At 39.5% G+C, this 22915-nt stretch overlaps 1 protein-coding gene across 1 annotated transcript; it reads left to right on the top strand.

Moving 5' to 3' along the window:
• The first annotated feature begins 12416 nt into the window (after nt 1–12416).
• On the top strand, nt 12417–18864 carry irx4a (iroquois homeobox 4a). The gene is made up of 5 exons (XM_067510818.1): nt 12417–12807; nt 13646–13897; nt 14730–14836; nt 16336–16646; nt 17677–18864. The coding sequence occupies exons 1-5, from the start codon at nt 12763–12765 to the stop codon at nt 18399–18401; spliced, it is 1440 nt and encodes a 479-aa protein (XP_067366919.1). The 5' UTR covers nt 12417–12762; the 3' UTR covers nt 18402–18864.
• Nucleotides 18865–22915: the final 4051 nt, after the last annotated feature.

The following is a 22915-nucleotide window of genomic DNA, read 5'->3' as shown; positions in this document are numbered from 1 at the left end:
TATACATCTAATTATACAAGTTATCCAATCTAAAAATTCCAATAAACTTAAATAAACTGCATAAACCTTTCAATTGCAAAAAGCAAAAAATACTGTAGAAGTGAATGAAGTTCCGCTGCTCGTTACAGCAGAAGGAAGACGCTCTGATAGATCCCAGCCTATGGAGGAGAGAGAATATCGAGCCCTAAACTGTAGCTTTTAAAAGGTAAATGGAGTAAATGCTTCAACCAATAACTTTGCCCCCCAAGAGACAAAATGGAATGCGTAGTGGGCAGAATAATACATGTGGGCAAGGGGGTAATGAGTTGGAAGAGATGCCGAAATGTGCAGCGCTGAGCGTGGCACTTTAAATTGGAAGGGGAGTTCTCAGAAAACTATGGTCAGATGCCCTCTGAAGCAGCTTTGTCAAAGAGGGATGACTTTTACACAGCGGGAAAACTGAATTGATTGTCTCGTGCATGCTCAGTCTTTGTGATATACACTGCATATATGTAATTCTGCTCCTTCACTGTGGTGTAATGTCAAACCCGGATAACACCGGATTACTCCCTTACTAGAAGAAACATTTCAAAATGTTTGAGTACAGTTGGTTCACTCCACCAGGTTCCCATGACTTTACTGTGCAGAGAGAAGAAGGTAGTTTTTTTTGTTTTGCTCCTACTGGATCAAGTCAGCCCTTTATGACAAGCACTGTGTGTGTCTTTTAGCCACTTCTTGTGTTACATTATCATCTAATAAAGTCCCCAGCCCACATGTTTCTGGCCATTCTGGGTTACCATCTAATTGGAGTCTCGGCTGCCCCTTGGCCCTTGGCCTGCCAGTGCATGCTGAGGATCTAGATGACAAAGTCATTGTCAGAGAATCTGCTAGGATTCCCCAATCACCCCAGCAACTATCCCTGTTTGGCAGGAAGAGGGTTTGGATGGATGTTGCATTCTTGGCTTTAACTAATGTCAGCCTGGTTAATCCCCTTACTGTAACTGTAAAACACACCGCAATTGGTCGGTATTCTTGGAAAAAATTACAAAGTTTTGCACCTGATGACTCATCTTTGGCCAAAAAGGGACTTTTTCACTTTGCTGAAGACTCTGCACCCCCTGACGCTCTATTTCATCTTCTCGTGGGCATGTCTTAAACTTTCATGCATCACACTGATTAGACGAGCACATGTTGTGGATGGCATTATCACCCAAAGCCTTCTGAACTTCTCTGCTCATCAACTAATGAAATATTTAGCATTACAATAGCAGCCCCTTAAATGGAGAAGGGTATCACAGAGCTGATCCATTGTTTGGTTTTTGTGCTGTTATTGTGTGTTTTGGATGTCACTCACTGGTATTTTAAATAATTGTTGTCACCGTTGTTTAGTTGTCACACTGGTTTCTAGTTTTCACCACCGGATGGATATTAGATTTACAAGAATACTATTGTAAGCGGAGGGGAAAGGTACATACATGGAAATATGAGCAACAGAAGCAGAAGACATTAGACATTAAGACATTAGGAGTAATGTATAAAAATGTTCCTTTCAACTTCAAAAATGTAAATATTGTCATTATCATTGTAGAAAAAAGAACCATTGTTTACAGCATGGATTTTCTTGGTAAAATACAATGCAAGAGTGACTTTGGGAATTAAACTCTGCTTTTATTTCTTTTTCCATTGAAAGTGTTGAAAAATAGATGGTATTGGGACAGTGCAAGGTGTTGTATTCAATATATGGGCTTTCATGTGATAAATTGAACGTTATTCATATATGAGTGCACACTGTTTTTTGGTTATTCTGCAGAGAAGTTGCTTCATGCTGCCCAGGGACCCTTTCCCTTTTAACTGAGAAGTGGTTCAGGAGCGGTTTAGGAGAGGAGGAGGTGGGTAGGTGGATCGGTGGGAAATCTCTACAGACCTTGATACAATTACTGTGCCTTCCCCTCTCCTTCCACACCACTTCAGGCCACACTCTCACCATGCCACTGGGAATAGAAAGGCCCAACTATCTGGCAGAAGATTTGGTCAGTCAGGCATGAAATGCAGGGCACTCTTCTCACACTCTGTGCCGGGGGTGGGCACACCAGGGGAAAGCATTGTGCATTTTCACACACTTTTCTCAGAGGGGCCGCAGGAATCCTTAGCTTTCGGAAGTAAAAGTGGACAGAGAGAGCGAGCGAGAGAGGCAGAGAAACACAGATGAATGGGGAGTGATGGGGTAAAACTAGGAAAGAGTGGGTAGGATGGGATGGGCGTAGATCCAGAGGCTAGACAAAAAAACATCATGACTGCAGGCAAATGTTAAGGAGACAAGCCACAGCTCATCGTGCACTGGAAGGGGTCTTTTTTCACCTTCTGTCTGGTTTACCCACCCTTCAGCCTCCTCTTTCTGCAAAGGTTTTATTCAGGGGCTTGGAGAGTCGACAGTTTGTGGGTGTGTGACATTAATAGCCGGGGGCTATAGGGCTCAGGGTCAGGGTGGAAGCTGGGAAATGTATTTCTATTCATGGTTTCAGGATCCTATACTTGTAAAAAGACTAATGTCACACAAGCATTTTTTTTTATTATTTGAGGTGTATAAGAAAGGTGTAAACCCTCAAGCAGCAAATCTCCATCACCAAGCCAGGAGACCCTCTCATTTCCCTCAACTATCTCTCCAGAAAATATGATTGTTTCTTATATCAACTCAAAGTTTTTTTGACATGTAGGGTGAAAAGCAAACGCATATAACCTGTCCATGAGCACCGGGGCAAAAACAGGAGGCAAGGGAGTAGTTGTTGGAGCATATAACCATTGAAAAAATAAATATCCCCTTAAGTCACATCACAAACATGCAAATATCTGAAAATTATTTTCATTTTGCATGAAAGTGCTTCACGATATGCTAGATTAATAAGAATAACAAAAGAATTGTAAAAAAAATAATTTTTGAATAAGGTGTTTTTAATTAGAAAAGGGAGGCAGTTGCCCATGAATCACAGGGTTGAGAGTTTGATTACCGGTTCCTCCTTGACCACATGTTGAAGTGTACTTGGGCAAGTTGCTGCAGGTGTAAGCTCCTTAGCATTGGCCAAAGGACTAAAATAAATGTTGATGAAAAAAAATCCAATTTACGAACTTTCAGAAATACTTTTTTTATTCCTTTGGCCTTTTATCCAAACTTTTTCTCAGAAGTCCCTTGACTGGCAGAAAAAGCAGTAGAATGAAACTATGTCAAATCACAGAAAGCCTGTTCTTTTTATCATTTTGGCAAATACACTTGTTGAGGCCTTTGTACCCTAATGAAACAAGTGTATGATAAAGGTACATAACACCTACTGTGCTCTAACCTACTGTTGTCTATTTGTCTATGTGTGTGTGTGTGTGTGTGTGTGTGTGTGAGGGGGATAATGTGGACATAGCTCTAAAATGACAGAGAGGTGAGATGTGTCTCTGTGTAGGTGTAAGATGGAAACAAATTAATGGCAAATTGAAAGTTGCTCATTATCAAGTAATACAGTGTATATACATTTTTTTAATGTCATGTCAAACTTTCCGTTAAAAGTAAAAAGCTGGGCCATTGTTAGTATTTTCCAAAACATTACAACACAATGTTTTTCACTTAAAAGTAGTGTATTCCTATTGGAGCCATTTTGAATATTTACACCAGCTTCCACACCAATTTACCAAAAACTGCTCCATACTTTCATCAATTTACTATAATACTATGCTATTACCATCAAAGTGATTATAGGATTTTTACAAGAATTTGGAAATTCACATTGCATGTGATGGTGGAATTGACCGTCTCATTTCCCTCAATATGCATCCTCATGTCAATACTTTACACACAAAAAGAAAGAAATAAAACAGCATCGGTATCATTCGCACTGGATAAATCTCTCCTCCTAACATGCAGATTTTTGAAAGGATTATAAAGTCAAACGAAAGACTTCTCTTTCAAAGCAGGTACTGTATGAATATTATGATTGTTGTGCATCTTTGTAAAAAGGGGGGAGCCTTCCCAGCCATCTTTATTGCAGTGTTAAGGACAAGGTAATGCCTTAGAATAATGCATGATAAGGCAAACATAGGCACTCCTTTGAAAATATTCAAATGTGATCGGTGGAGTGGAAAATAAAGGAATGTGGATGTGTAGAATGACTTCCCTCTTCTCCACACTCACTTCATAATATTCATATCACCGCTCATTTTCTCTTTACTTTGTTCTTCAAAGTGACCCTGACACAGACGAACACACAATCTCATGTTTTATGGGAAATAATGTTACTAATAGATTATATACCGTATAAACACTCTGGAATCTTTTTATCCTTGTCTCAACCACAAGTTAATCAAACTCGGGAGCTATAGCAAGCATTTATATGAAGTATGTTATGTTTTTTTTGTTTGTTTTCAAAGTCTGAATCTGTAATTAACGTGAGAGCAAAAGAATTTTCAATGTCCTTCATGTTCCTTTGATTTCAGTTTTGCTGTTCCACTTTCATTGAAATGTGCCACGTTTCATTTTGTTTAGGCCTATCCTGTGAGTTCAGGGTCGCGACAGCAGGCCATTTTGTCCCCATGTTGATTTGGCACACGTTTTACGGCAGATGCTCTTCCTGATGCAACCCTCCCCAATATCTGCCAGGCCTGAGACCCGAACTGCACTGTTGAGTTCAATGTCTTGCCCACGGACACTTCGACATGTAGTCCAAAAAGAGCGGGGCGTGACCCTCCCACTCTACCAACATTTTACTCCTTTACAGTTGGTACATTACATACATTCCAATGTAACAACTGTAAGGGAGTTAAATTTCAGGTTAGGCAGCTACTCCAGCAGTGTGTACAATGAATGTGGGTACCACTGGCACTAGCTCAACAAAATGTTGAACGATGTTTCAAATGTTTATAAGGGCACCACAACAACAATGAACTGGCTCCAGCCACAGGGAATCTCTATTAGTCTTTATATAGGGTCAGCTTATTTGTCTCTGCCATGTTGGTTAGTCAATGAACAACACTCTCTCCTAAAAATTATGTTCCTATGCAACTAAATTGTAAATGCAATTTTTGGAGGGAAGCCTAAGTGAAGCTATTGGGCAGGAGGTGACTATATATGCCAAATAGCTTCACTTATTACATATATATATATATATATATATATGTGTGTGTGTGTGTATGGAATTAAACAGCATATACTATACAGTTTTGTTGGAGGCTACCACAGTTTCTCATAACAGTTTTGTATTTATCCTTCAAATATAAGTATTACTTTTGGTTGAAAATGCTTTTGAGATGTGTCAATTCAGCTTTATTGTCATTTCAAGGCTGTAGTTTGTACTTTTTGTTTGTTGTGATATCGTATCATTCTCTAGTAGTGAGTCTGACTGATGTGTTTTTAATAGTTTTTGGACAACAGCGGAGGTATACGGCTCAAAGAACAAGCTAATCGTGACGGGAGACTGACAGACAGTAAATGTGTGTAGTGGCAATTCATTGTTGGTTTTAGTGTCTCTATGGGGATTGTTGAAAATACTTTTAATTATAATATTTACTATTTAATATAGTATTACAAAAATTGTTATCCTCTAACAACAGAAGCCTGGGGTAATTAAAACGTATATGTTTGGTTGTTTATCTAGTGTTTATCTAGTTTTAATGTGATAACATAAAGTAAAATGCATTTATAATAGTTACAACAGTAGTATATTTTTTAACTAACTGAATCCACAGTCACCACACATTTAACAGTGTTACTCCTGGAGGGTTCTCAGCGTTGTCCTGCACATCTTGTTTGATCATGGAAGTTTGCCTATATAGTGTACAGTATATGAATATTTTTTTGCACATTAATTTTCTACTTCTTATGTTTGTAAAGATTAAAAAGAACTGTTTTTTTTTGTTTGTTTGTTTTTTGTTTTGTTTTGTTTTGTTTTTAATACGGAGAAGTGCTCAAGTGCATGGAGAAAGAACTAAGAGCAAAGTGTTTCATGTGGCCCAAATCTCTGGCATTTTGGGATGCAGTAAAGACAACAGTATAAAGAAAGAAGCCAGAAATGGATGGCTGAGAGAAAGAAGCCCAGTCTGCGAGTATGGTTATAATGCAGCGATTAAAGTCAGGGAATACTCCAGAAGTGCCTGGTTGAAAAACCATGTCATGCCCATAGCTGCCACAGTTACTCCTGCATTACCTGCCTGCTTTTTATGTAGAACTGCAAAAATGAAAGGCGCAAAAAGCAACTGCATGTTAAATAGGTATTAAAATTGTATAGTTTTAATATGTCCAGGTAGAGGAAAATATTTAAATGCATCCATTCCCTCTTGTTCTGGTTTTGAGTGATTGAAGGAACTTGTGATTGGGTTTCCACATAGTGCCCCCATCTGCACATGCCAGCCCTTATCTGCCTTGATATTAACACGGCTCTTTCATTAGAAACCCACCCCTTTTTTTCTGGTTTATGGGTAAAATAAGATGCAGAATGAGACAATAAAGTGCATTTGTGTTTCAGTGGATGCATTATGAATAAATGATTGTAAGTGCCTGCCTAGGCTGCATCATCTTCAGGAGGATAATCACTGCCCATAACACATTCTCTGGCCCTTAACACAGCTATGCTCGATGTACTTGTTATATTATGTAGGTGCATATTGAAAGAAGATCATGACTTTATAATACCCATGTGCATCAGGAGCAGAAACAAATGGAAAGATGGTGGATAAGGTTGAAAACAAGTCAATTCTGGTCATTCTGTCTGTGGTTATTTTTAGACAAAGGCAACGGGAGAAAAAAAAGAAGAGGAAACAGAAAAGAGAAAAGCAAATCTGAAGCAAGTCAGCAAGTTATAAACCTTTGCTAACAGGTGAAGCCAATCCCAGCTAACACTAGGTAACAGGAGGTGTTCACCCTGTACAGATCGTCAGTCTAAGGCTTCAGACAGAAACAGACATTTTAAACCAACAGGTAATTTGGAGTCAACAATCTATCTGACTGCATGATATGAGAATAACTCCTCATTTTACCTTTCTCAAAACCATCAAAACACAAATAAACAGCACCCCAAGACTTGTATAACGCTCTGTGTATTCGTGTAAAGCAAAAAGTACCTTGCAAAATTTGGATTGAGAAAATATATTCAATAGCTGGTGGCTACACATGGCTGCAGATGGATCGGCTGCATTGGTGGTGGTCACAGGTGTCGGGGGAGTCGGCAAAGTCACTGGTCTGGTCTGGGGTCTGTCATGACAGAGAGAGCAGCCATCTGGCCCCTTGGTTGTATGTGTGTATGTATGTGTGTGCATCACACTATGATCATGTCATTGCAGTGTCTGACATGATGGGTCTGCCATTGGTTAACACATGCAGCCACACACACATGCACAAAGAATGGGACACATTCAGGCAGAAAGGTGGCTGACAAGTCTCATGGTTTGGCCGGATAGCCTGTTTGCATATCCCTTCCAAGAAAGAAGGGGGAACGGAAACTACATTGCAATCAAATACATAAAAAGTTTGCACGTGTGACAGACTGACAAAATATATGAAAAAATATCTGATAATTTACATGTGTATAAACCCTTTTAAACTTTTACACTAAAACAAAGTGTCTGCTTATGATGTAGGTCAATAAATTATTTTTGTTTAAAAGAGCAGTCTGTGGCACAATAGACTTCTCAAAATCAGAGAACAGATAAAAAATATTAATATTATCAATGTGTCAATAAGTATACTTATTGACACATTGATAATATTAATATATATGCAATAATCTCTCTCTCTCTCTCTCTCTCTCTCTATATATATATATATATATATATATATATATATATATATATATATATATATATATATATATATATATATATATATATATATATATATATATATATATAAAACACAACAAACAATAATGTATGTAAAAAAAAGAAATAAGCATTTTTGATCTAAGCACAAGTAAACTCTTCCTCTGTTTCCCTCAGACATATTATACACTGTTAATTATAATACCGTGTTATTCCATAATTAAATAAATAAAGTTTCCATATGATTTCCCAGGGTAGTATGTGTATGCTGGTTCACAGCATTACATTAGCTGTACAGTAAAACAATTAATGTTTGCATAGTTTTATAGCAATAATAACACTGTTGCCTAAATTATGCCTATGTCATTTTACCCATTATGGTTTGTATGTAAGTTATAAACACTCAGAAATTAAGTGAAATGTCTCTTCTCAGTGTGATGTCTTCTTCTTTAGTTCTTCTTTAACTTAAAGTTGTCACTGCTTTGTTCCACAATCTCCTGTTTTCTTCTTTACTCAATACCTTTCATGATACAATATGCTGAAATAAATAAGTAGTTACACCAGTGAGATATTATCCACAGATTAACTAAACTAAGTAAAAATAACACTTTAGTGAAAGGGAATTTAATTCACCTCAGCTGCTCAAGAAGTTTACTTGTCTCTTCAGTTCACCACCCAAACATATTTATTACCACTTGGAAGAGCCGCAGACATTTTGAACAATAACAACAAAAGTCACCATTTTGATACAGAATGCCCCAAGGAGCCCAGCCTACAACCCAACTCATGCAAAAACCATTAAGGCTTGAGGGCCAAAAGAGGAGACGTGTGTGGAAAAAAAAAATCATTGTGTTGTTCAAGAGAAGAAATAAGAAATACATTGAGAAGATCGTTGACGATCAATATTCCATTTGGGCTCCAAGACTGTACTAGACAGTGGAGTAGTCTAATGTTTTGCTGGCTAAGCAATGTGTCTGTGCAAGTGCAAGAATGTTTGGACATCATTTCTATGACTGCAGAAACAGAAACATGGGAGATGTTGGAAAGCCTGGGAGCTGCTCCAGGCTTCATGTCACAAAACAAGTTGGTCTGTGCAGCTGTCCTAAAGTATTGAGGTCAGCTTGGGTTTCTACAATGTTACTTCAAAAAACCTGCACATGAGACAGTGGACCAAAGACACCCAGGTCCAGAACCATTGTCCTCATAGAGGGTGAGGTAGCACAGAACACATTTGGAACAGAAAGTGCTCCAAGAAAGCAATGCACAACCCTTTATGATTATATTTCCACAATAAGGGTAAGCATTTTATTTTGAATAACTGTGGGAGGAGAAGAGGGGAGTAGTAAAGTGAAAGGAAGAGTTTTACACAAACACGTCCGTTTTGAAAAAAAAATCTATCAACTGAGTTCTTTCACCTGATGCTAACCCACATTGGGGAGTTTGAACATGGCAGAGGGGTCAACATCAGCACTATCACTGAACCACACTTGATTGAGGCAAGTTTCCTGTCTCAGTGCTCACTCAACCCTCGGTTTGGTCTTTTGCCTCTGATCTTAAGTTGCTTCAATTGTAATCTGAAAAACAACCTGCCGCGGCACAAAAAACACTTAGAAGTGTAGATTGTACTCGGGAAAAGACAAAAAAAAGTCCACATGAAAACCTTGATTTTGATGTGTTTATGAGCTTTGAATGAATTTGTTGCTACCATGAATAATTATTTCTATTTATACTGCATAATCCCTCTGTGCCAATAAAGAGCCCGAGTTATGCTCTGTCTCCACAATATAATTCAGAGGTTTTCACACATTTGGCAAACTACTTATTTGTAAATTACATCAAATAAATAGTTTGACTCTGATGCAAGATTTATGGCCTTAAATATTCAATGTTATATATGTATTAGGCTGTAGACACCCATCATTTTCATAAAAGAGTGACTGATTCTGTTGTGCATTATTGACAGTGACCTTTGCTCTGCAGCCTGTCTCTGGCCACCTCAGCTCAGTGAAAATTTGGGAGAAAGGTTTACCTTCTTCCTCCCACCTCTCCCTTCTCTCTCTCTTTCTCTCTCTCTCTCTCTGGCAATGTTTCACACAGGCACTCACGCTCTCCCCTCCTTATGGCTCATTAATCAACGACAGATTATCGGGGAAGTGACACCTTCATGATTACAATGTTTCTGGGGAACTTTTTAATATGAGTTTAGCTGGAAAGGAGATGCAAATTAGCAGGCCTACTTCAGTGTGCAACACTGTTATTATTCAGAATACAGCGGTTTGAGATTGATGTCATGAGGCAAAAACTGAAGCTTGAATACACAACTACATGAACAGAAATTTTCAAGAACATTGCAGAGTTATAAGATGGTTCAGGTTACATTTATGACAAATGTGAACTGTGGTACGGTGTGTGAAAGACTGGACTTTTGATGCTCAGTGGACATAATGGATGTTCCCACGTTACATCACTGCTGAACACATCTGTCCTAAAATCATTAGTACCTACATAATTAATAACTGCTCGTTACTTGGTGATTAGCATGTCCAATCTTATTAAAAGAAAAAAGAAAAAGCAAACACAACCTGTGCCTAAACCCCTATTGTCCTGAACTGGAATTCAGTATCTCAGGTTCCACTTTACAACATCCCTGCTTCCTCACATCTATGAAGGAAAAGGAAAAAAAGCTACTCATTTAATCTTTTAACGCTAAACAAGCATGAACGTTGCCGTCGCCTTCATTTTCCGTCTAAAAGCATATACTAGTGTTCCTGAATATTTTATCAAGGGCGCCCAATAGCCCTGCGTTACGCAGTGGATAATGAAAGGTATACACCAAGAGGAGGAGGGAGCATATGCGGGCAGTTTAGTGAATATATCTGTCAGATTTTTTTCACTGGCTCAAGCCCAATTCCATACATACAAGAAGCAAGAGTGCGAGTGGTGATAAACAAAGTTACCTGAGCAGCCCTGAATGTACTCCATGTTTCTGTGGGAAATTAGGCACCACTTTATGTTGGCGTGTGTGCGTCAGGTGCGTCCCCAACATTCCCACAATTCATCGTGTCAACACTTTCTCTTTTGTTCACTGGGAGTGATGATGTTGAAGATAAATTAGGTTCCGCCCTGCCTTGATACACAGTGATGTGTCACAGTAGCTCCAATGACTTTTAAAAAAGAAAAAGTCTAAATTAATAAGACAAAAGCGAGCTGAGTGTGTGTGTGTGTGTGTGTGTGTGTGTGTGTGTGTGTGTGTGTGTGTGTGTGTGTGTGTGTGTGTGTGTGTGTGTGTGTGTGTGTGTGTGAGAGAGAGAGAGAGAGAGAGATGAGTGAGTGTATGGTTGAGTGGCTCAGACGGGTTGTTAATGTTAAGGTGGCATTAGAGTTAATGCAAATTAAAAAGCGCTGGCTGATCCCTTTTGACCCCCCTGTTCGCAGCGTTAATGCAGCCATTTGCTTCGAGGTACTAACCCCCTATAATTCAATTTGTCAAAATGAATGAGAGAACAGACATATTAGAGAGCCCGCCCTCCCATGCCTCCCCACCTTCCTCCCAAAATAAAGCAGACAAAAATGCAAGATAAAAGTTACTTAACCAAAGCACCATCCTCTCCGTCTTTATGGCTCTTTATTACTTCTTTCATCTGTAAATGAAAGCAAGCAATTATTGCGATGTGCCGGTATCATATTATTATGTTGGCCCCGGTCCCCTAGATAGTCATCAATCACTCTCAATCGACCTGTCACCGGCAGGCAGAGATCCAGCTGGAGAGGAAAGGGGAGGGAGGAGGACGGGCGGGGGGAGTACATCATCATTAATTTGAGGAGTGACCCCCGGGGCTATCCACATGTCTCAACCCAGGATTCTCCAAGCAAGGTAGCGCGCAATGGTGCCGGCGCTGTGCCGAGTCAGTTTGGTGATTTTGGTTGTTTGGCCACTGCACTTTCATGACTTCACCTGAGCAAACCACACGTGAAAAAGAGATAGATAGATAGATAGATAGATAGATAGATAGATAGATAGATAGATAGATAGATAGATAGATAGATAGATAGATAGATAGATAGATAGATAGATAGATAGATAGATAGATAGATAGATAGATAGATAGATAGATAGATAGATAGATAGATAGATAGATAGATAGATAGATAGACTCACTGCAGGTGGAATTTAAACGTACTGTATAAACCAAAAGATGATCTGATGGAAGTATTTTTTATCCATGTTTAACACTTTAAAGTAGAAATAGTTGTTTGGAAAGATTTGCTTGTATGAATATGTTCTTTAATAATTAATTTATAAGCAGTTAGTTCCTCAGGTGATTAGGCTCAGTGAGCAGGAATGAACTTAATTAAATGCAAACATACGTTTCATATTAAAGACACTGATTGGCTCAATTGATTGATTTGTACTGGGAATCAAACTCCGAGACATAGATATTATATATGTCTCTTGTTTCCTCTGATGTGCTTTTTTGTTGGTTTGTTCTTTGTGTTTTTGTCGTCATCCTCGGGAAGAAAACGCATATTAAAGTTACAGTCTGGTCATTTTTAGAGTGGGAAACTTCTGACGTCAGAGTCACTCCCGTTTAAAACAACCTGCCTCTGCTGCTGACGTCTTTTATACTACTTTTTTATAAGGCAAAATATGTATCTGACAACAAAGTCATTATTTTAGGCAAAGCTAGCTTTTATCACCTAATTCGTTTGTTTGTTTTCAAAAAGAATTGTCAAAAGATAAAGAAAAGTTTAGGGATTATCTTCATTTATTCCTTTTTTTGTTTTTTATTTATTTTTTTATTTTTTATTCTTGAAAGGCATTTGAGTGGGGGGGCATTTTACACAAATTAAACATGCTACTCTGCTTCGCCCTATAAGCATCCCAGGAGCCTGTGCTTACCAATCAATTGGTACAGTCAAACAGAGCCGCAGCCTGTGTTAGAGTGGAGACCTTCAGTCTCGCTTCATTTCTGGATATTGGGGGACCTCTCTACCATGTCATATCCACAATTTGGATATCCCTATTCATCTGCTCCACAAGTAAGTTCGTGTATAGTAACTTCCTTTGCTAAGTTAATAAATGTTTTGGTTTTGCTGGTGCAGCTACTTATCGATTTAAGCTCGAGTCTTTTACGCACTTTGGCTAAGAGAGGCTTTCACGGTGCTATCGGAAAGGTATTGCGTTACAGCCAGTGATTCCTGTGCTCCTATAGCTTTATTTTTTTTTTTTAGATAAGGTAGGAAAAGGGTAAGAAAAGGGTAATCTGAAACCAACCAGACCCCCGACCTAATGTTCAGTGATTTCTGCAAGATAATCGCCGCTCTCTAATGTCAACCATATGTTTATCTGCGCTGGAACACACATGCCAACTTGTTCTGCACATGCTGTGTGTGTTTTGCGCCATAGCCCAGCTGCTGTTTTGTTTTGGCTTTGAGCCATAAAAACTCATTTGGGCATTACTTTGGGTGTCACTGGGCGATGTTGGGAAAGGTGCATCTGTTTGTAACGCACGTTGTTTCATCTGGATTAAAGCTCATAGATGGCTCGTTTTGGACACGTTTTACGCGCGAACATGAAGCGTCATTCACGATCAAATGCCCATCTGTTCAAATTATTTGATGTTATGCTATAGTTTTTTGTAGATTGGCATCCCGAAAAAAAAAAACTGTGAATAAAGGCGAATAATAGCTTCTGTATAAAAAAGGGTTGCGCTTTTTGATCTACTAAAATCTTGTAATTTTGCAATTAGGCAAGTATTATCTTTTTATTGAAACGATTTTTCTATTAACATAAACTAAAATCAAAGTCATAAACTAACTTCTAGGATAATTTCTACACAAAAACAAAACGATACATTTTCTCCCGGTCTCCACCCAGTTCCTGATGACAACCAACTCTCTCACCACTTGCTGCGAGTCAACCGGCAGATCCATCGCCGACTCCGGGGTAGCGACGTCTGGACAGACACCGGTTTACTGCCCCGTGTATGAGAGCCGGCTGCTGGCCACTGCGAGGCATGAACTCAGCTCAGCAGCCGCGTTGGGCGTGTACGGGAGCCCCTACACCGGCGGCCAAGGCTATGGGAATTACGTTACATATGGCACGGATGCCTCGGCTTTCTACTCCCTGGTAAGCTCTTCGTCTGATCCATCTTGGCATTGATTAATGGAGCTGCATGGTGCTGAGACTTTAGCCAGGAACACCTCTCCTATAACACCAACCCTGTTCCCTGTTCACTTTATATCCTCATAGCATCGTTTAAGGCAACTGTTCTGGAGTAAAATACTTCTCAACTAAGAGATATGCTCCCTTTATGTGCACAAAAAGGTTGTATTAAGCCACTGGTATTGAAGCAAGAGGCTTTTGATTGAACTCAAGTGAAATTTTAGACAGTTAGTAGACAGGCCTGTCTGAACTTGGTATGTGATAAAATGATGAATAAATTCAAGCACAAATCTCTAAAGTCCAGGAATGTTTTTTGTTCTAGTTGGTCAGTTGTGATGAACTATTTTCATTATTTGATTAGTTCCTTGTCCTCCAACAATTTCAACAGTTTATACTTTACTGTATACCCATATTTAAGTGTTTGTCCAGAACCCACTGAACAAAGTTGTAAACAGACTGTCCCTTTTAGTTTGTTTGAAAAACTTCTCTTTTGAAAGCCTGTGAAGACTTCTTGACATTTCAATTACATAAACATGTGTATTTGAATAAAACACTTTTTTAGTGTAACATAGTTCATGTAGTTTTTCCATATTTCATTTAGCATACTATTTCATGCGTCATTGATGATTCGCTGTTCAGCACTAACCCCTATGAGCAACTCTAATGATTTACATAAGCATGTTACTTTAAAATAATACACAGTCAATATACAACTGTTCTGTAATTGTACATTGGCATTTGAGGTATTTAATTAGCCAAAACCTTTTTAAACACTTGTTTTCTTATATGATTGCAGGGTACATTTGATACTAAAGATGCCACAGCTTCTGCACATGCAGGAATAACGCAGGCAACAGCCTACTACCCTTACGATCCTACCTTGGGACAGTATCAGTATGACAGGTATGGTGTTTCTATGCCATTCAACTCTGGCTGATATATATATGCAAACAACAAACCTTTTCCGGTTCGCTATAATCTGTGTTTACCTTTAATGTAATGTGAAAGAGGATAGACAACGTGGTTGATCCCGCTAGAATTTAAGAACCCATCTTGTTCCATGTACTTCACAAATGTTTGCAAGCTTTTGCTGACTGTTAGTTAAATGAAATAAACCGGATGTGAATAACATTTTTGACCAAAGAAAAGTCTCAAAGTATTGTATGTGGTGTAGGGTGGGTTTTCCAGCATTTGATAGGTCAGAGCCACTCCCATCATGTGATCACCTTCACCTGATGACATACTGTTTTCCTGATGAGGTGCAGAAGACCCATGCCCCTTTCAGTAACACATGAGGCCTCTCAAGTGCTATGAAGAGCATGCGTGCAATACTGAAAGCTTTTCCCAGTAATTAGATCCTAGTAATGAGATTGCAGATTAAGTCTGTGATATGCTGAAAACACATAAATATACCTGCTTGTGCAAACTGGGATCAACATTCTGTTTGAATGCGTCCAGCAGCTATAAAGAAGCCAGCATTGACAGAATGTCACTGGGCTGCACAGAAAGCATTCTTGGTTTTACATTGGTGTGTGTTGAACTTTATTGTGCACTGGGAGTTTACATAGCCCAAACTGCATATTCAGTCACAATTCTGCATGATGTTCATAATGTGTCTGCACAAATCCTAATAAACGCACATCCAGCAAAAGGCCCAAGCCTAAAATGTAATATAATCAGCAGCAGTTAGATAAACAAGCAGGCCTACAGCAATGCTACACCGCCTACCCTGCTTTAACCTGAGGGCTCATCGTGACACTCAATAAAGCAATTTTACAGTCTATTTCGCCTATGAGGAAACAACACAGTGAAGGTGCAGTGCCCCTTTGCTTTTGATTCCTTTTGCGGTGCTTGACCTACACCATAGGCCTCATAAAAGCCTCCTCTGAGAGAATTTTTACAGTTCACTGCTTACTGAAAATCAACACTGTGCATTTTAAATGTGCATCTATGGTGGATATTTGTGGGAGAATAGATTGTAGGGAGGGAATCATATATGGTTTTATTATTCCAAGTAATACACTGAAAAATGTTAGAAAGTAAGAGATATACATTCATATATGCTTGGGAATATCACTCATAAAATAGATTTATTTTTACATTTCTAAGTTAAACAATTGATAGCGCATTTACTTTGCACTATCCAAGGTCTGTGTCTTAACTGTCATGTTTTTTTTTTTTAATTGATGTCTACTTTATATTTAACACAACTATGTGAGCAGATATGTGAATCCCAGGTGTATGAATAAAATTATGCATAAGAGGTGCTCAACAAACAGATGGCTCCGTAGCAGGTTTCAAGAGAGAAACTGTTAGAGCAACACATTAGAAACAGGAAGCAACAAGCACCGCATGTTATTTACCCTCTCATTATCGTTGTGGTTGTGCTCTTCTATTAACAGATATGGCTCCATGGATGGGGGAACAAGGCGGAAGAACGCCACACGTGAGACAACCAGCACTCTAAAGGCCTGGCTGCAGGAGCACAGAAAGAACCCTTATCCAACAAAGGGTGAGAAGATCATGCTTGCCATCATCACCAAGATGACCCTGACACAGGTGTCCACCTGGTTTGCAAATGCCAGGCGGAGGCTCAAGAAAGAGAACAAGATGACATGGCCGCCAAGAAACAAGGGCTCAGAGGAGAAGAGATATGATGAGGATGAGGATGGATCTCAGGATGAGCAGATAAAAAGGGAGAACAATGATGATGGTCAGTGTGGGAGTGTTTCTCTGCAAAATTCAAGTATAACTGCAACATTTCATGCTTAATTGTTTGGCCAGATTCCTAAAATGCATAGTTGTGTTGTCATAACAATTAGTGCTATTAAGATGCACTTTTTTGATATGAATTTTTTTTTCACAGTATTTTGTTTACTCATTTTGTTTGTTTGTTTTTACACTACATTCAATAGACCAGTGTAACCTATGATGGTGGTTATAATAATGATGATAACTGCAATGATAATGACAAATTAATTGTAATAATAATGAATAAAACACAGATTTCTTAATAGATTTTACTGTAACCTTACAAAAAGAAAAGAAACTTTAAACTTTATTTTCAAGTAGGACATACTAGGATGACAACCAAAATGGGCCGGGATCCTCAAATATGCAACACTATTTTTGAGGCTATTAATGCAAGATTTAGACTTTCCACAATCTTTGTGTTGTAGTGTGTGATGCTGTGCTTACTGATAAGTGCACCATGAAAAAAGATAATGACACTGAGGCCTTAAAATGTGTCGAAGATGTTACTGATATTCATTTAGTTCTTTTTATTGTATATGTACTCTGTTAAAAAATGTGTTTTAAAATGTCGGCTTAAAATAATAATATGAAACTGAACTTATCAGCAGCATCAGCTGTTCACAGTCTCTGCACTGGCCTTCCATAAACTAACATGTAACAGTGTTAGTTTAGTTTAAACGAGCAAGAGAAAAATCACCCTGGAGGGTCAGGCCAACTCTCTCTAGGTACTTATTTGGATCACTTTTGTTATCTCTTTCATAAACTGATATGACAAAAACCAATGTAGATTAAATTATTACTGATTTGTGATAAAGTGTATAATTGTTTTGATAACAAATACTACTTCTTGATCATAACTGGGATTTTTAAAGTGTGATTGCAGGTTCAGTGTTGCATTCCAGTGTGACTGACATTATCTGATCTGATGCCACATTTATTTCACTGACATGTCTGCTGTTCTATTCTCTATCTTTCTCTTTTTTTCCCAGAGACCAGAAGTCGGGCTGATAAGGACCTCCAGCTGAGCGACTTGGAGGATTTCGACACCCTTGAGTCTGAGAGCTCGGAGTGTGAGTTGAAGCACCGATACCACATGAACGCGCACATGTCAACGACAGCCGACTGCCCCACCGATCACCTCATCAAGGACGCGTCTCTGAAAATCTCCATCCCCGTTCCTCTCGGGGGGGAGCAGGACTTGAGCAAAAGTTGTCTCAAAACGAACCCGGGGGACTTCCAACCGGACAACAGACAGCAGACGAAGGCGTGTTATAATCAGCAACAGCAGCAGCAGCAACAACAGCAAGGGCACCAGATATTAGACGGCAAACCTCGCATCTGGTCTTTGGCACAAACCGCGACCTCCCTGAACCAGACTGAGTACCCATCCTGTATGCTGAGGTGCCAGCCGCCGCCCTCCTCCCTCACCCCATCACCCGCTGCTACCTCACCCGTGACCGGCCTGGACAACAGGCAGGACTCGCCGGTCACGACCCTGAGAAACTGGGTGGACGGGGTTTTCCACGACCCGTTGTTCAGGCACAGCACTTTGAGCCAGGCTCTGACCAACACCACCGTCTCCTGGACCACGAACACCAAAGGCGCCATTCTGGAGGCTGACAGGAGCGCGGCGGCCTTGCAGCAGCATCAAGAATCCTCCAAAGACAGTGCCATGAGTTTCCCAAAAACTATCAACAAACTGTTCTGCTCCTAACAAAACCAAATGACTCGTTTATTTAAAAAAAAAAAAAGACATTTTGTGGCTGACTGAAAGTCGGATGGAAAGTCCTGTCACGTCCCCTTGTTCCCTTCGTTATGTTTGTTCGATTTTTAAAGCAATGGTAGCTATATACTGTTACATTGGCGTTACACAAGTGAGATATCCGGATCAGTTTGGCTTATTAGATTCAACGCACGCACAGAATTTATCGAAATGTATAACTAAAAGTTTACATGTTGGGAAAAGGCCTGAGGTTTACATGATTTTTATTTTCATTTAATGTGCGCATGCAAATGTAATTGATTATTATTTAGGTCTCAGCAGTTGAGAATCACTGTTAAAAGAAAAAAAAAAAGAAGTCTCACAAATGCACAACTCTCCTCGGAAGTGGATGAGAGTGTTTCAACTTTGTTCACTAAAAAAATAAAAGCAGTCGGTTTCTGGAGGTTTTGATGTTGGCTTGATGGTGGGAGTTGCTCTGTCCATGGTGCTGAATCACAGTCCTCCTCGATGGTCATTCCTGCTCAGCCGATCGTCTGCTCGCGTTTCTCGCCTTTCTTTCATGTCAGGACCATTTACAACTGGGTCAGCCTGGGCCTGCACGGCGGAGCAGATGCAGAAGCTTTGTAAACGTAGTTTTACTGTTAAATAATTCAGCTTTTTATCATTTCAATTCATTCTTAACGAATCTAATCAATCAATCTAACCCCCACCCCGCTTTTTTACAAAAACAAAAATCTAATTTAGTGACAGCGAGAAAATGAGGCAGCTAAACCCTGAAGACAGAACAATATCAGTATCCAAGATCTGCTTCATTAATTCCCTCTAAACAGGCTGTAATTGGGATGTTCCCAGTCATATTTCATGTCAGGCTATTGATTTCCCCTCTCTGCTCTCTGATAATATTATCGAAACATCTCAACAGCGTCTATGATGCAGCTGTCAAAAGGGTAAGTTATTCGCCATACGTCCATTAATGGGTTCAAAACAGAGGCCCTGCGAAATCACACGAAGTGAGGAGTTTGCGTTTGACACAAACCCCTCAATTTCCTTGAGATGGGGGGGCCCACATAGAAAACAGTCCGCGTGCTGTTTCTTCTTCTGAAAAGTGAAAAGGCTTTACGGGAGAGGCACTCACGTCTCTAAAAGTGAAAAGGGCAAAGGAACTCGAATTAGTTGTTGTAGATAAAAGGGCAAAAAGAAAGGAGTCAAGGGTACTTGACAGTAATGGCGAAAGTGGAGCTCTCGGGGGACTCTGTCTGTCCTGTGAGAGGGGGGAGAAGTGAGGAAGGGAGGGCATCAGAGATGAATTTTAATGGGAAAAGCACAAACGATTGAGACCCCCCCTTTTTTTCTTGCAAGAAAGTGCTGTGGTGGACAAAAGGGATTTTCTATATATTGCAGAGAGGGTGTATGTTTTTATTTGCTTTCTTACCTCGGAAAACCTTGCCTGCAGCATTTCTAAAGCAAAGCTGACATGACCGCGAAATAAAATAGGAAGGACATAAATGCTGTCAGGGAACCTGACAGGTGTAGACAGAGATAATAGATGCTTAGTTTACGTGATATGTTGGTTCTGTTTATTAGGATACATGCAAAATTGTGTGTTCAATTTTTCATTGCTACTGAAAGAAAAGATTAAGACCAGAGTTAAGGTCCCCACTAATAAGACAATATAGCCTGGACATTTAATACATTTAGCATGAAGACAGATTTTATTGGACCTCCGAAACAAGTGGCATTTTAATTGAGAGAAAGATACAAGGAGCAGAGACGCAGGGTGTAGAAGCCGAGCGGGAGAAAGAGGGAGAAGTCAGCTATAACTAAATCATTCAGCCGTGGCAAATACGAACACACAGAGGGAGCGGGATGGTAAATTAAAAGGAGCTTTTTACATAGAGACCAAATAAAACTGTAATCAGCGACGCGTTACTTTTCATTAAGCGGGTTTGACAGCAGCATATTCAGCCACTCCGACACAGGAGCAGGGTCCGGGCTGAAATAAACTGCTCTCAAACTGAGAGTCATAAGATAATTCCTTAAGCTCCATTAACAACTCTTAGCCGCAGGAAATGGGCTCCCCCTGAAAACATCTCCAAATCTAAAAGCTTTATCGACCTGGCAAACCTCAGCTGATGGCTTCTCTCGTTTTTTTCCACCCGCCTCCTACCACTCTCTCTCCTTCTCACTCTCTCGCCCCCCTCCTTTTTTTTCTTTTTTTTCAACTTAAGGGACAGAAACGTCCAACTGAGGTAATAGACTTTGACACAACACATTAAATGGGAAATGAGAAAAGGGAGAAGAAAGGGCACTCTTAAACGGCTTTTAAACGTTACCAATTAGAGGTTTAAAACTTGAATAAGATGTAGGCCTTTGGCATATGCCTGACTGATGGGACATTTCACTGAAATACCTGCCCCATTTGGTAAAAGCAGCACGTAACTGAGCACAGACTGTAGTTCTCCTCTGAGGTAGATGAGTTAAAGGGGGCTTTATCTCACTTTCTGAAAAAAAAGTCCACTTGTCCGGCACAACATCTCCAGAGTCGTTATTTCTCACAGTGCATTAAAATCCATCCTAAAAGTTAGGGAACTTCTGGGTATTTATCTTTTCTTTAAACAAACATCAATGTGGAAAAAGGCCCACAAAAGGTGAGTGAAACACAGGACAATCAGCGGCACAGAGATTCCCCAGAGAGAGTGTGAATGTGGGTGAGGTTAATACCCCTGTGACCCTGAGCCATAAATATATTTACACATCATTACACAGCAACACACACACTCAAACACAACGGTCGAATCACACTCAGCCGCACTGCCATGCACCCAAGCACGCATCAGCTTTAATTGAATATGTGATCTATTCATTGAGTAACATTAATATGGGCAGAATAGCAGTAATGTGATCAAAGCTTAAATGGAAATACGAAGCATGACTACACACAAAGGGTTACACACGCACACACACACACAAGAAGAAGGCACAGTATGGTTGTGGCCTCTTTCAAAAATCAATGCACTGGCCTTTTAATCCAATTAAAATATCGGCCATTACTATTAGAAAAATATACATTCACAGCTACAATAAACAAAACAGCCTGTAGATGTGTAATCATATCATTCCTAAAACATTTTGTTTTTCAGAGTATTAAATTACGTCTAAATGTCAGTTGATGTGAATGCTTGGCATGGCTGATCTTAGCAAATTAATATATTGATATACAGAAGCATACAGAGAGTACATCAGTTTGACATAGTGACTCGCGTAACTCTCTTATTCTTCCTTCACTACTTGGAGATATGGCCTTTGTGTGTGTGTATGTATGTACGTGCATGTGTTTGTGTGTGTGTGTGTGTGTAAGAGAGAGAGACATTGTGTGTGCATTTGTGGTTGTTTTTTTAGAGCTCTGCTGCCAAGAGAACATGTCTAGGATGTGCCTTTGGGCCCCAGTGGCTGGCCTCTATCAGCCCCTTGCTGCAGTTTTCCTGCAGGTCAAGAGGTTTAAGTCTTCATTGCTTTTCACCATCTCAGTCCTTTCAGTCTGACTGACTGACTGAACCTTGAGTGTGAATGCCAAACTCATAATACCTGTTAAAAAATTAAATGTCACCAAGTCATAATTTTGCACAAACTTATATCCAAGGAGAACAAAATGCTCTCAAACAGTGTTAAACGATTTTATTAAATCATACAATGAGGAATTCAGTTACTTTCTTTTAGTTTCAGTCATTCCAAAATTAGAGTTTGGCTTACTTGGGTACCTTGATTTGGTTGTAGACATCAGGTTAGTAAACGTTTACCCTCTTGAGGTCCAAGAAAAGGTCAAGAGTTTCCTATCACAGGTCATCACAGCACACTTTACAACTGTCAGAAATCTTGACCAGAGTTAAGCCCAACACCAGCAAGTAAATGAGATTGCTATTTACACCCTGGTATCATAACATCTCTGTCATAAATGCTGCTGCACATTAATAATATCCATTATCTCGTGCACACCTTATGTTTTACCAGGTATATTTTTGGGTGAGGAACCAACTAACAGGCCAAAAACATATCAAGTTCTTTTGCCAAGAACAAGTTCTTTGGCAATAGTTGGTTTCAATACAGTTGAAGCAGTAAATCTAATCTTGTTTTCCTAAGAGTCGTTTGTGGATCAGATGTACAGTAAGTGTACTGCATTATCACCACAACATCTTGTAATCATTATGCATTTATTATGACTAAATGGTAAAGAGCGTCATCTGTGAAAGTGAACAAAAAATCAATTCCTATGCACTGCAGTCGCGCACGAGTAAAATGCTGATAAAGTTGCGCGCAATAAATAAAAGAAAATCATACTTTCTTTCTTTTGTTTTTCATTTCCAGTACCACTAAAGCCATGTTGAAGTAATTGCTAAAGGTCAAAAGAGACTGTGTTTTACCAACACATTTGTGTTTATCATTCAGGACAGATCAATACAATATTGTTGTTTTAAAGAACAAAAGCCAGGGGAGACTTAACACTGACC

Source organism: Channa argus, chromosome 7, assembly GCF_033026475.1.
Source record: "Channa argus isolate prfri chromosome 7, Channa argus male v1.0, whole genome shotgun sequence".
Lineage (NCBI taxonomy): Eukaryota > Metazoa > Chordata > Actinopteri > Anabantiformes > Channidae > Channa > Channa argus.
This window is presented reverse-complemented; position numbering and strand designations above follow the sequence as displayed.

Coding starts and splice junctions, on each gene's coding strand:
- irx4a (XM_067510818.1), top strand. CDS start 12,763: ATGTCATATCCACAATTTGGATATCCCTATTCATCTGCTCCACAA. Junction 12,808..13,645: donor CCTATTCATCTGCTCCACAA/GTAAGTTCGTGT, acceptor GTCTCCACCCAG/TTCCTGATGACAACCAACTC. Junction 14,837..16,335: donor GGACAGTATCAGTATGACAG/GTATGGTGTTTC, acceptor TTCTATTAACAG/ATATGGCTCCATGGATGGGG.